Source organism: Leuresthes tenuis, unplaced genomic scaffold (genome assembly GCF_036924035.1).
Source record: "Leuresthes tenuis unplaced genomic scaffold, fLeuTen1.0.hap1 SCAF_22, whole genome shotgun sequence".
NCBI classification, from domain to species: Eukaryota; Metazoa; Chordata; class Actinopteri; order Atheriniformes; family Atherinopsidae; genus Leuresthes; species Leuresthes tenuis.
Window position 1 is genome coordinate 8,419,245 of NW_027325376.1, and position 15,524 is coordinate 8,434,768.

Here is a 15,524-nt window from a genome sequence, read left to right on the forward strand (position 1 = left end):
GATCAAACTGGTGCTCAGGCTAATAAACAACAGCGTGCATACTCATTATCACCATGGGAACAATACCATCTAATTTTTCACACCTTCCAAGGAATAAGGCATCTTCATATATTTACTTAATTTTGCTGGTTTGATATGGGATTTGCACAGTTATGTTGTACTTCGGGGAAAAGAGGTAATTATGATGAAAGGTTCGATCAAGAAGGTGTCACAGTAAATGCATTCTCTGTGTAAACAAATGGAAAAAGACAAAGAGCACATTAAAAGAGCACTGACATCAAAGTAAAAAGAAAATAAATCCCCTCTCAGATACACCCACATATGCAGTCACTGAGACCTACCTGCAGATGTCTGATGGTAAAAATGACAGGGTCAGACAGATAGACTTTGTTAGAGTCCTTGTTGATGGCAGCTGTGATAACTGGTGAGTTGACAATGACAGAGTAATTGGTCGCCATAGCTTCACTGCCCAACTTCATGCTGGCATTCTCAGTAGAAAGGTAGACCCCGATGTGTTTGTACAACACAAACGCGATTCGTATTTCTCCTGCAAAAGAACAAATATGAGAAGTTTGTATTTCGCAAGTGACAATTTGAGCATAGACGGAGCTAAATGTTTCAGTTTTTCCTCAAGATTTTGGAACATGTTTGCCTCCTTTTGGACCCATGAATATTAGTAAGTTTGGAGACCGATGAAAGAGCGTTAGTTAGAAGCCTTTTGTGGACATGACCCAGATACACAGTCTTCTCTGGACCAAAGATCATTTACAATGGACTGAGGCAAAGTGGAAAACTGAACGGTAAAACTAATCAAACTTCTTTTTGGAAATGATCAGCACTTAGATCAAAAGGCTGTGGAACTGGTTACAACTTCAAAAGCAGCCTAAATGCTGAAAGGTAAACATAGGTTTCAGAGCAACATCTGCTCCCAACCAGGAACCTTGAATATTTTAGCAGGGCAATGCTAAACCACATACTGCATCTATTACTACGTCATGGCTTTGTAGAAGAAGATTCTGCCCGCAGTCTACAACCCTTTACCAACTGAATCCATTTGGTGCATCATGAAACACAAAATATGATGAGAGTAGCGATAATGCTATACCAGACAAGGACGGGACAACATCACTCTCCCAAAGGTCCAACAACTGGTCTTCTCAGTTCTCAGACCTTTACAGACTGCTGTTAAAATGGCCCTGCCTCAACATTTTGAGAAATGTTACTGTCATGAATATCAAGAGGAGCTAATGATTTTCATGAAATAGTAAAATAAAATTTCTATTTTCAATAGAATATCAGTTTAACAGATTTGTAAATGACTGCGTTCTGCTTTTATTTACTTACACAGCATACGCCCCAACTTCAGATAAAACTGCCCCAAAGCAACAAATAACAGACAAATAATTTTATGATAAAAAACATAAAACTTTGTGTACATTGTCCACACACTTTAAGACATCAGTGGAGCACTAATGAGATGAGACATGAATGTGCAAGAGGGTCCATTTGGATCAGATTTTCATTCATTGTCATTCTATCACAATACAAGAAGTCCAGCTTCAGGCCACACAGCCTGAAGATGGGACTAACAACAGAGAAACACAGAAAATGTCAAAAAGAACACTTCAAATAATCACTGGGCTGAAAGCTTGTTAACAGAAGCATAAGAGATACACATGGTATAGCTGTCAAAAGTCCAAGTGAAGACTGTTAGATTACAGTTCCACAAGACGAAATCTGTCAACACATCCCCAAACAGTTGCTTTAATTCTGATTCCATAAAATGTGCCTACCACTCTCCTACCGAGCACTGACAAAGATGGGCTTTTTTCTTGTGATTAATTTCCTCCTCTTTTTCTCCCCCAATACAAATCCCTCCTGCTGTCTCACTTTTGAGCACTCACACGAAAGAGAGTTCCCTCCTGCCGTGACTGAGATCACTCACTCAGATGAAAGAAAAAACAATTTGGGTGCTGTAGCACTAGATGACAGGGAAACATGCGCCACCCTGCTATAATGATCCACACGGGCACGGCTGGACACGGACTTAGTCATCCAGCTGAGAGACACCCGGAGCAGCTATAGTCGATTCTGATTTGCATGAGCTGACGATCGAGTCTAAAAATGGTGCAGCATTTGGAGCTCCTGAGGATAACCGTGCATTATGTCTAACTGCCTTTTTATAGTTTTGAGGCAGTGCTTGAATACTACAGAGCCTTGTGTAAAGACTCTAGAAAGATCTAACCACTTCATATGTGGACCAACAGAGGCATCAAATTTATAAAAGAAGAAGAGTAAGAAGCATAAAACAAAAAAGCTCCAGAGGTAAAAGAAAACTAAAACATTTTTAGAATGTCTAAATATTTTGTGCATTTAATTTATACCATATGTGAATGATACAGCAGCTGAAGCTGCACAGAGGTAATGATTACACTTCACACCAACAAGAGGATTCAAAAGGTTTGACATCTTACCATTTCTTCCATGCTGCTTCAGTGTATTAGCTGACAGGTGGATAGAATTGCCTTGTCCGCCACTTTGTGGGAATTTCAGATCAGGCAAATTCCCATCTGTGCTCATCCTCGCTACCTCCAGCTCTGCACACAAACAGAACAAACCCATCCCACACTACATTAAAGAATCAATACAAGGCTCCAGGTACCAATTAGAACACAATACACAATTAATACACAATCTTAGAAATTTACAGCCCACCTTACAAAATATCCACAAACTAGGTTAAAATCAAATGTGAATGTTCCATGACATTTCCATGACTGTTAGAAAAAAAAAAACGGATCCCACAATCAGAACTCTATTTAACCATATAAATATACACTGATCAGCCAAAACATTATGAATATCTGTCTAAACTGAATAAGTTCTCCTCATACAGCCATAAATGTCTGACCAGTCAGGGCATGGACTGGAGCGTCTGGTACTGGGATGTCAGCTAGATTCCTTGACCACTGTGGGTTTTGAAGTTGGATCTCTGCGGATTGGGCTTGCTTTCCACAGATGCCATTAGATTCCGTCAGATTGGTATCTGGGGAATTTAGAGGCTGGGCGAACACCTCAGACTCTTTGTCATGTTCTTTAAGCCCTTCTCAAGCAGCTTTTGTTCCAGTTTCCGTGTCCTGCTGGGCAAAGCAGCTACTGTATGGCTGTGCTTTTGCAATACAGGGACTAACTATAGACAACGAGTGTGGGGATTAGCAACAGAAGGCAGGAGATATTAGCAAAAACATCTCCAATTTTGTCACTGATTCATGGAGCCCTCCTTATGTACCGTAGTAGACAGTTTTATTATCACTGCATTTTCAAGGATCACAAAATACAGCTCTCTGGAGTCAGGTATCTTCGAAGGACCGCTCTCAACTGGCTGAGTGCAGGGGATGTTAGAGTCACACTAGACTATGAAATGCACCGGTGGTACTGTTTTTTTTTCCACGAGCTTAAAAAAAAACAAAAAAACTCATTGTCTATTTTGAAAAAAGAAAAAAGCCCTCATATCAGGGAATCTCAATTCTCATTAAGAGTTGAGAAAGCGAGAGATACAAGGAGAAGATAAAGAGCAGCTTCTACAGCAGCTCAACAGCTGTTGTGTCTGAAGCAAGCTTGTAATTTATGGTTAAAAGATTTCAGTGTCACACCGCAGAGGGAGATGAGCTGCTGATAGGAGCCCAGCTGAAATAAAGAGCTCATTCCATCAAAGTTATTATGGTATGATACAATTCAATTTAATAAAGGAGTCTAGTCTGCTCTAATCTCAAGTGCTGGTGACCTGGGTGAAGTCTTGGCATTCTTAAATGTCAAATTAATTCTCAAAGAACTGCGGTGAATCCTCTGATTCACTGCAAGGTAAGAAAGTTGCCAATGTCAAATAAGCAGATCAAACAAATTCTATTAAAATATGTAAGCAAACTGGCAGCTACTTGCATGTAAATACACATGTACTTCTGTTGTTTATGTGAACTATAATAATTACTTTAAAACCATGACAACACATCCTTTGGTCCAAAATTATTAACATGACTATGTGAAACCTGACATGTGCTGTAATGTTGCCTAAAAAAATTTAAATAATTTACGGATTACATTTTTAATCTTGACAGAATTTAACAGAAAGAGATTGTGAGACGGTACATAGTTGCTTGCAGTAAAGAATGAAAACAGGGGGACACAATGGTTGATTCAAAAAGCACCAAAATCCACCAGCCAGAACATCTTAGGACAGATTTAGCAATCTGTGATCTTTAGCTTGTCTGTACAATAAGAATAACAAGATTATTCAACAGATTCTTTTAATATAAGGAGACCTTTTAAAGCTCTTTCAGAGTCAGGGTTTAGTTGCACTGCATGACACTTCTATTACTACGCTGACATGTTCCTGCTGAAGCGGTTAGCAGGTAGAGTTGCTTCAAAAAACCCAACAACTATATTAGAACTAGATTTTTGGTGTCATATTAAAAATTGTTATATACTTTTGTGTTTCTTATAGAGGACATGGGGTTTTGGGGTTTTGTTCCTCAATGTGTCATGCGTGTCCTTCTCCTGAAGTCCGTCCCTGAATTATCTGAAACATTTCATTTATAGTTCAAGCCAGTTAAGCATGAGCAGCTCCCCTTCCAAGCCACCATTTCTGAGCAATAGGCTGATGAATCAGAGCTTTGCAAGAATGTAGTGAGACTAAAAGAAACAGAAGCTGAAACAAAGCTATTCAGCAATCCAAACAGCTTTTTCACAATCAAGATTATGGCATTGGATTACACACAGCCAGAATGCTGTCTTAACCTTTCAGGTGTTTTAATCTTTTAATGTTTAATGTTGCTAATCAGTGCACCACTGAAGCATTACCACTGTGGGAGTTTGAACCACTGTTACAGCAACCCTGAAGCTGGCTAGCAGATTAGTCTAAAGTAGAGACTCGTGGCTTCAAACACAACTTTGTAAAAAACAAAAACCTAAAGCAACACTAAAGAAGTTTCAATTAAAGCTGATAATGCATTCAGCCAATGGCCCAATGTCACCGTGACACGTCGACTTTGATAAAGGTTAGAACTAAACAAAAAGCTGCAATGAGGGCATATTTAATCCTCCCTTTGTACTGGTTCTCATACCATGTTGTCCCATAATTTCTTTAAATGTTTTATTTTTTTTGTATTAGTATTCTCTTGTGTATTTGTAAAGGGCATTTTTTCCTTTTTTTTTTGGGGGGGGGGGGGCGCATTTCTATTTAACTTAGCTAAAACAATACCCCAGATAGCTCACCATTTCCTGGATTCCAAGTCTGCCTTTTGAATAAAGGAAGCATTTTTCTTCTCCTTTTCTGGCTCTCTTTTCCCTGTGTGGCTGTGTAAAAGAGCTTACGATGGGCTTCAGGGAATTTCTTTGATGCCAAAGGAGTTGTTGGACCCAAAGGCTATACCATCAAAGCTGATTTGAATAACACGCTAATCGGCAGAAATCTGTTCATAAGATTATCATGCAGCGGATGAAGCTCGCTCTCCTGCAGATAAAGCCCTCGACAGGCACAAGCATGGTAACATGTAAACACAAACACGGACACGGTGACTGAGGAAATATCCTTCCCTGAAAAGCAATGAAAATAGATCTCATTATCACCTTGAGCCTAAAATTGTAAGGTGGTTTTCCAATGGTTCAAGATTCGCTTCGAAGCACAAAAACCTGCTCACCTTGACACTGAGCGCATGTTATCAGGTTGCATATGTGTCTGAGATAAACTTGCACACACTAAACCCTTAACATTACATGTAACTCAATTATTCGCTGCTGCACTGATTACCAATTGCATTAAAGCGCCTCCTTGTCCTTCTTTACCATTCCTGCATGGCATGAGGGGACTGCAGGAGCCAACAAGCCGACAAAAAAAATACAATAAAAAAATAATCCAAGCAAACAGAGATATAAGGCCCCGTAAACATGTCACCAGCACATAATTAACCAGACTACCAATACGCACTATAAAATCTCAGTTGAGCTGTGCAGGCATCATCTTATTCCCCTCTCCAAACGAGCCTAGAATCTCCTTAATACCCAGATGAATTGTGTGCCAGATACAATAAAACCCCATTTTATTAATTCTCCTTACGCTTGCTTCCTTTTAAGTAAGTAGACCTATATTCTTAGGTTGCCATGGCAGCAGGAACGTGAAAAAAAAAATCACCACATGTTAAGAGAGGAAGGTGATACATCACAACCATTTTTTTATTTTTTTTTTTTGGAAATTCTCCTTACTGAACAAGCTACAGTCACAAATGTAATTTAGTTTGGCTTTCAAAATAGAACTCACTGTAAATTACATATATAACATAATTAGAAACTTTAAAAACTGATGTTTATAGTTTTGGATGACTTCACAAGGGAAAGCAGTAATGACATGACTTTCATTATCTGTGCTCACTTGGTATTTATATGCTTAATAATGATAACTAATCTCTAATCTCCACAAAGAGTACTTAATTTTGGCTAATAAGTGATGCAAATTTAAACACAATCATACAGGATGATTGTCCATTTACAGTCGACTTCTATCAGTTATAAGTAGTCCTTGCCAAACTTAACCCCCGGCAAGAGAAAAGCATTACTCCAGTCACCTTCACACTTGATCCAGCACCTCAAACGCTCCTCTGTCAATAATGGAGCGGAGGGGATCAATAGCTGTATGGCCAAATTTGTGATTTCTATACAAACAGCAAGACCAGTCAAAGCAAAGACGTTTCAGACAAATAATGGAGGACACTAAAATTGAAGAAGAGATATATTTAAAAAAATATTCAGTCATTCAAATTTTATTTATAAGTTTCATCACTGGCAAAGTTGGATCTTTCAGATGAGCTAATTTCTTGTTTCTGTGCAGCTTGAGAAGATCTTTTGTTCCAAACTAGTTTACACATGGAAACAAAGGCAGTCAAAATGAAATGTTATTTGCTGGCTAGTATACAGTATATGCTGCAGAAAAAAACAACAACAAAAAAAAACAGCATATCAAGTCCTCCTACACGCATAAATGTGTTTTTTGTTTTTTTTTTGTTGTTACTTCACATGAAAACCCTGTCTGTGCACAAAACGGGTGTCTGAAATTAATCCCTCAAATGGGGAAAAGTTTCTTTTGGTTTGCTTTAAATACAGCTTAAGTTAACCCAGGAACCAGTTTGCAGGTTTAACCTGTTCAGCCCCTGCTCAAAAACAACTTGAGCATTTCTCTGCAATTACAAACTCTGTGTAAACCATCTTGGTGACAACTTGTGAAACTTCGTCAGAGCCAGATCAAACCGGATGTTCACCTGCCGCCCCCAGTATCCGGGGGCTCTGAGGTTGAAGAAGTGAAGAGCCCATATCATGTTCACATAGATGTCCAAATTTTAAATGCTTTAATAATCCAAAAACCTTCTCTTTCACATACCGCACCACATTTTGTCACCTTCTGTTTAAAAGAGATAATGTACGTCCCTGTCTTTTTAAGAAACCTCCTCCTGAGAGGCCCGGTCTACTCTGGATGGCTGATAGGTCGGAAATGGCGGTAAACTAGCCCCTAGGCACACATTACATAAATGTGTTTCAAGGTAATGTCATTAAGTAAGGACAAAATGCTTGGACTACAAAGGAGGCATTTCACGCAGTAAAGGGGATGTCCTCTGTAGGATAGAAAATGTTTTGGCTTTGTAACTTTTACACACACAAAAAGCAGCAGCATATAACACACTCAAGTGGAGTGGAACGTAAAAAAAAATTATTATAATTTCCAGTTTCAAATTGAAACCTTTAAAGAAGACAGGCATTTTGATATCTATTTTATGACATTTATAACTGGATTTGACAATGAAGTTGTAATTAAACCAAGCTGTGAGGAAGCTGCGATGCAGTGGTCACACCGAATTACTTCATCATATGAAGCTGACTGGTTTTAAATGTTGATAGAAAAGCCAGAAAAGCCTGATGAATGTCACACACATAAATTTCTTAGTATAAACGTATCACCTTTATGGAAAGCAGGAATCTGCTTTCTAATACGTCTGAGGAAACTGCCTTTTCTCTACGCAAAACAAGTCAAACATCTGTTTCCATATATTTACACTATGTGGCATTTGCACGTTAAGGTGCGGCACTGAAATGTCTTTAGATATACTTACGGATGTTGTCCGTGTTTTCTTGCACAATATCTGTCTTCAGAAGGTTATCAGCCAGGACAAAGGCCCCCTGCTCCACCGTGTCCAGTAGCATGGTGGCAGCCCTCAGCTGGTCGCCGGTGCTGAGCTCCCTCCAAGCCGCCCGGGCCTGCGGCTGCAGCAAATTGTTGACAGTCTCCACCATCGCCTGGGGAGACCAAAAAAATCGATTTAGTAAGAGGAAACTAAACTAGCCTGGGACTGCTGTTGTTTGACATGGCGATTTGATAAATGGTATGAGTAAAGAGAGATCAAAGAGAGTTCAGCGCCAAAAAACAAATCACACAATCCTGTGGAAAGTGCAGGAAAGAAGCATTAATGTGACATCTTTTCTCCCTTTTGAACAGAAAATTCTATGGCACATCGAGTGAATAATTTCATGACCATTTCCAGTTTATTTATAAATTATGCTTCCGGAGGTGGATGTTCAACAGGCTGTGGCAACACCTGTACTCTGTAATGTCACTGGACATGTTTTAAGCTTTCTTTTGTTGCTGCTTCCTTTCATCTACAGGAAGAATTAATCATGTAAATGAATCGGTGCCAATGCTTACAAGACTAGAGGCCAGTTCTTGCATGACTTGAGGCTAGAGTCTTTAATTGGTGTGATAAATGATCTTCCATGCAGACAATCCCAAAACACAAGTGTTCTGAAATAAACAGATGAAGAAATGAAATAACACACAACTGAAATATCCCAGTGGGTATAAAAAGTGTTAGCGGGTAACAGCAATTTGCAACCACTCAGTTTAGATCTGTGCTGCATATTTATAGCACTGAACAACTATTACACCTTCTTTAATTCCCCACAACAATGCTGAAGCAAATTAGCGAGAAGGAAAAAAAAACATCCTCAAGACAAGATGAAAAATTAAGAGCCATTAAAGATTTAAAAATGCCAATGGCAAGATTTATGAAGGAATACTAATTGGTCAAGCAAAGCCATTCATTCCTGGTAGCACAAACCACAAAGAGCAAACCGAGCTTCACTGCCCCTGGAAAAAAAAGCTATTTCTATGCCAATACAGTACACTGGGTGGTCAAATTTCTTATTATTAGAATTTTTTGTCCGAAGCCAATAATAGTAACATTTTCAGGCCCTGACAAAAAAAAGATTTAAAGCAGAAAAAAAATAAATAAATAAACTTTAATATTCCCTCTGCACTGTTTCAAAGGCCAGTTTGTAAACTTGTTCCATCTTTAAGATGTATACATATGGGAGGATCTTGCTACAGAACTTTTCTTAGAAATCCTTTCTGATCAACAGATTATGAAAGGGAATACGAGTTTAAGTATGACTCCAAAATAGCATGGGGATAGGCGAAAGGCGGCGAGAAAAATCATGTGCTCGAAATAAATTCCTGATCAAAAAGAATAAAGTGCTTAAAGAAATCATACTCAAGTGCAAAAGGACGCCTGTGTTACATTATAATGCTAATTATTACATTAATTTCAAATAAGTGTGATAGTAAGAGGAGATACATGACTGACTGCATTAAAGTCTCTGGTGCACCAGCGAGCATTTTTGCCTGTCAAAACATTGCCTATTCACGGCAAGCCGAAAACACACACACACTTTGCAAGTCTGACGAAAGATTGAGCACACGCCTCTACACCTGCTAGTTTGCAGGAACATACACAACCTTGCACAACGTGCACAGTAAAACAGCCACACATGGAGGCAACCAACTTTGATGTAATTATTCATTATCTGCAGCCAATCCCCAATCACACCTTTTGACATTCAGCAAGAGGCAGAGGTTGATTCACTCTCAATTAAGGAGCTCTTTTTCTTAGGGCACAGACACTTTTTCCTCCCTCTGTTCAGCATTTTAAGATTTCCTTTCCTCACTTCTTAGAACACTGAAATAATAGTTCTTTAGGGTGCAGATAGATGGGCTCGCAGAGCTCCCCTATTTTACATGCAGAAGAGTTGTGAGTAAATGGTGGAAGAATAACCCAACCTACCGCCTGAGGGATAAGATAATAAATTTGATGTGGAGAGAATATGCAATGCATAAACAGACAAATAAACAAATCAGAGTAGAGTGTACAATGTGCATTAAATATTAATATAGGATTTAAGATAAATTTTCACACTTATCCTTCGGGTATTCATAAGATCAGCTAAAGGAAAAGCAATAAAACTGAAACTGACATAGTGTAACATCTGGCTGCAAAAGATTATCAAATTACTGTGACATAAATTAGTCATAACTGTTATTAATATGCATATTGAAGGCCAACGTTGCCTCACTTATATTAATGAATGAAATCACAAAAAAAGGTAACTGGCACTCTCTCTATGGAAGAGAGAGTGTTTGCCAGTATGCTTTTATCATAAGAAAATTACCTTAATGGGATAATCTAATTCAAACTCCCCATTTATTTATCATCACCAAACAGAAACTTATCTTAAGTTGCTGCAGTCATTATGCTGAAAGTTTCTTTCTCAAGACCCACAAATCTGGCTGATTTATTGACAGTTTTAAAAAGCAAGAATAACCACATTAAAAGTAATTCTGAATGAAAAATGCGACCACTCTTCACCTCTGTGTAGTTTGTTTACCTCTTTGTATATTACAGCACTGCAGCTATCACCGACAACCCCATTTTTTTCTTCTGGCACTTAAGGCGTGTTACAGTTCCTTCAATTATATAAATTTTTAAGTGTTGGGAAATGAGTTTTACGCTTTGGGAAAGGCTTTCCCAAAAGTCTTTAATGTAATATGATATAACAGTCATTATGGGAAATAAGAAGCTACAGAAACGTTTATTCTTAGCTTAGCACAGCTTCATTTAGTATAGATAATATTGGAAAATACTGAGCTAAATGTTAACAAGGATAAGATAAGATAAGATAAAATAAGATAGAAGTTTTTTTTTTTCTTTGTTCATATTTTCTAGCCATTTCACTGGGCTGCAGAACATATTACCCATTACCCATGTGTAACTATGGTACACCTATTCAACAAAGTATTTTGCTGTTTCCAATCCATTTGCAAAGATGCAAGAGGGTGCCTTGTCCACTATCTTATCAGAATACATAAAAACCATCCAAGTTGTAAATGGTGACATGGCGGACTTTTAAATGTCATGTGTTTCCATGAAAGCATCACCCTTTCCCTCTCCGTTAAGGGTCAAAATGATTTTGCTGACAAATCGTGAATCAAAGGGCACATATTTATTCACTAAAATGTCACCATAGATTGAAGCTCCCAAGAGAAAAAGAACTAAAAGCTATCGAATGCAGTTCATGTCAGACATTTGTATTTGCCATTGAATGGAATATTGCTTGTCACCAATAGAAAGGGATCATTTCGCAGTCCTTGTCCAGGTTTCAACTCTTCAGTGGATTTTTGTTAACTCACTTTAACTTGTTTCTCCCATATTAAACGTACAGTGCAGGCTTATTGCATTTTTGGTGTATTTCACAAAATGTTGCACGATCAGTGTGAGAAAGGCGTATTTTGCCTCTGGTCCATTGACAGCTGGGCTAGGCTCCAGCAACGCCCTGCGACTGATAACTGGATTAAGCGGGTATAGAAAATGGATAGCTGGATGGGTGGATGGATGGAAGCGGTGCTGGACTCAAGCAACACATTCCTGCAATCATCAAGCAAATTTTTGTCAAGAAAATGCTTTTTCTCACTAGATAAACTAGCAAGAAAATGGCTGGGAGTTGGTAAAAAAAACAACAACAACAAAAAACCCTGCTCAAATTCACTTCCTGTAACATGAGGACATGCTAGCCATTAACTTGAGTCACTGCTAGAATGATCCAGTTAGAACATGGATGATGACTGACCGTGAAAAGCTGCAGTGCACAGCCCATTTAAACCGATGCAGAAGGAAAGGAAGGAAGGGAGAGGTGGACATTAGTGTGAGCTTGGCCAGAGTCCAATCGAAGTGGTGCTGTGTGCACCTCTATCGTGCGCTGATTGATGAAATGAACTCAGGGTCTGGGAAATAGATTCTGGCTGAGGCTGATCTCCCTCTTTTCCCTTTCTAACCAGCTCTGTACACTTAGTGCTCAGCCCCTCACTTTCCTCACTGTTCCCTTCCTGTAAACCAGTTGCTTCCTCTCAGTTGTTCAGCCAAAAACACTGAGAGCTGAGCTCAAAATTAGAAATAATAAAGAAAGACTATTGCACAGACATGGTGGGATGTCTTGTTTTTTCTGTCCTGTTCTATCTGACAAGAAATCACTTGGCACATGAAGCTGTTGCATCATTTCTGCCTTTTTTTATTTCACCTGCCGGCCAAATAATCCATCTTCTTTAAGAATTCCTAAAACCCTTCCACTTTAATATTTTATGAATCCTTGACTCTCTATTAAAAGGGTGGTTGTTTCTGAGCAGCTAAGTTTCCAAGGGACTGCCTTTTGTATTTCTAGTCTTGATCTCATGACTTCCCATAGTTACTCTGTATTTACCTCACAGACAGAGATAACCAGGCCTTTGTTGGCAACAGATTTTTGTTGACGATGGTATTCGAAGTTATATTTGCATATTCCATGATATGGTTACCATCACTGCAAAAACAAAATCCTATCACAGCTTTATTTTTGACAGAGTTACAATATATATATATATATATATATATATATATATATATATATATATATACTGTTTATATACACTTTTTTTTTTCAAAAGAAGCATCGATCAGAAACTATTAAGATATTAGTACATATCCTTCATCTTTAATTTCAAACTGCTTCAAAGCTTACAGCAGTCTGAACCTTGTGTTAATTCACCAGTGATAACTTTGATTGATTTGAAAAGGGAAGCAGGAAATGTGGGAGATAGATGACTTTGGAATGGTAGAAATACATGAAAACTTTACACTGTTAAGTGTTTAATTGTGTGGGATCACCATCATGTGAACCGTTAACTTTCTTCAGTTACTTACAATGAACCATTTACTTCTCTAAACACGTGTTCGGTCTACTTTTGTTGCGGCCCTACATGCTGAATCATGCCAGTGCAAACTGTACCTGTTTATACTGTATCAAGATTCAAAAGAACTCAACTCAAGGACAGACTGTTTACAATTTGCTTGTGAACCATTTATGGTTATTCTCTTGTCTTCAACTGTTTGAATTCCAAGTAAAATAAAAAAAAAACAGAGAGTGACTGTTACGTTGCAGTGATCAGCAGACCACTCTCCACTATAGGTAAGAACTAGTGAAAAGTAATGGTGCTAAGCTCTATAGTGCAGGCTGAAAGAGGAGATCTCTTTCAACAAATGACTACCAGGGACATTATGTCATCTAGTTGCATTCCTGAGTGCGGAACCTCCCTCTGTTTCGCCTGCTTTAAGGTCATCCTGCAATGCTACACTCCTGTGGTCATCTTTTCATGCTGAGGTGTCATTTTAATGAGGGTCAGAGCTCAATATCCTCCTCCTATCTTGAAAATTCACACTCACTTGGCTGCTACTGAGGCCTGAAATGTTTTTCTTTTTGTTTCTTTTTTGTCTTTTTCCTTTTTTATGCTTTGACGTAGGGACAGTCATAATATGCTGCACAGCAAATCCCAAAATGGCAAAAAGAGAGGCTGTTGACAGCCAGTGCGTTTGACTTTGCAACAGCATGGATGGATATAATCACAGTAATTGGATGACCATCATGTCAACGTCTGTAAACAAGTTGCCAATGATATGACCAAAAGGCAAAGGAGGCAGGGCGCCATTTTTATCATATTTGTTCAAAATCAAAGGGCACAACAGAAAAACATTTCTGCAGGGGGAATACAGAGCAAAGAGTTTATCATCAAGCGCTTTGTTGTCTTATCAAGGCCAAATCTTATTCAGTGGGATTAAATTGGATATGACATGAAGCAGATATGACTCTTTAGAATGATTCAGAAGTTGTCAGAATCTTTGTTTCATCTGCACAAACTAAACTGAGGCGAGGGAATTTCTAAAGGCTGAGGATTTAGATCTCGGGATGAAGCGTATTGAAGTGTCATTTTTGTGTTTACTCCTTAAAAAAAGAAAGAGTTCTCAGCCAAGAATAGAATCACTTCTTATCTGATTTAGACATCAACAAAAAAGCCTATAGTTTATTTTGGACAATGACTGTTTCACTGCAACAACACCTACAGGTCCCACAATCTGCCTTTACCCACAGCGCTGTCACTCTCTGTTTTCAGCACCGTGTGCCTCCTCGGAGCACAGGAACAGCAGAGGCAGGTGCGTCTCTCATTTGTGTTGTATTCCTCTGCTAATACCTCTTATGTCTACCCCCAGGGTCCTGCTGGAGAAAACATTGCCCAATTTCCCTAATCAATGAAAGTCCCTGAAAGGCTGGCAGCATGTGGAGTCTTTGCCTGTGTTTACTAAAGGCCACAGATGTTGCTCCATTATGTTGGTTTGTCAAGTGAAAGCTCTTCACTGTTGCTTGAATTTGTCAAGCCACTACAGCCGAACCGTGTGTCCAGTTATTTACGGTGGCATGAAGTGGAATTAAGTTTATCCACCAAACTGTGAAAACAACAGCATAAATTTACAGGGACAATTAGACCAATATGATGAGAATGTTGCAGTGTATATTTGTATTCAGTCGTTGTATACTTGTCTTCACGGGACTTATGTATAGATTGTGATGAAATTGTGTGATATTATGATTCGCATTTTTGCTTTTTAGTGTATTAGATTGGCAACTACAGTGACTGGGGGACTGATGTCATCTTGGGTATAAACATTTCTGTGATGATGAACGCTAAAGGTTGAGGAGGAGATGGTGAAAAACTTAATGTTCTTTTACAAGGAATATCAAACATTGTAGTTATTGCGCTCGTCGCCATGGTAATTTAGACACACTTGTGTCAAATCTAGTGATGAAAAGTAGTGTGACAGTCAAACCAGGTCTGTCCCACTGGAATTGAATTTGCACATCTCAGCCATATGATTCATAGGTATCTTCATATAATGTCACAGTTATTGCTTTTTCCAACTCTGATGATATCTGTAGCTGATTTTTTGATGTTTTTAAAAAAAAAAAAAAAAAGAAAATCAACAAACAGGCCCTTTAAAGATTGATTTTGTTAATTTTGTTTGCCTGCGACGGTAAATCTTCATTTTTGGAGGGGCAGCAACTTCAAATTTTCAAGAAAATTGAGAACCACAGTTTTCAGTAAAAATGTTACACAAACAGGATGGAATTTTTGTTTTTTGGAGAGACAATTAAAAAAGCCAATAAGTGCGTTCTTGGTATCCTAGTAAATATTTAAGGCAACTCGTTTGTGTATAATGCAAAATAAACCACAGTTTCCTTGTTTACATTAATAATGTGTCCTGAAAGTAATACTTTTTTTGTCTAATCTTGTC

The 15,524-nt window shown here is 38.5% G+C and overlaps 1 protein-coding gene across 2 annotated transcripts in view; it reads right to left on the reverse strand.

Annotated features, from left to right (window-relative positions):
• LOC140281739 (adhesion G protein-coupled receptor L3-like) overlaps positions 1–15,524 on the reverse strand; it is a 210,075-nt gene that overhangs the window by 43,310 nt on the left and 151,241 nt on the right. For both annotated transcript variants that reach the window (XM_072376228.1, XM_072376227.1), the window contains 3 exons: positions 8,154–8,337; positions 2,475–2,597; positions 342–547 (listed from right to left, as the gene is read on the reverse strand). In XM_072376228.1, coding sequence (XP_072232329.1) covers positions 342–547; positions 2,475–2,597; positions 8,154–8,337 — 513 coding nt within the window. The remainder of the gene's footprint in view (positions 1–341; positions 548–2,474; positions 2,598–8,153; positions 8,338–15,524) is intronic.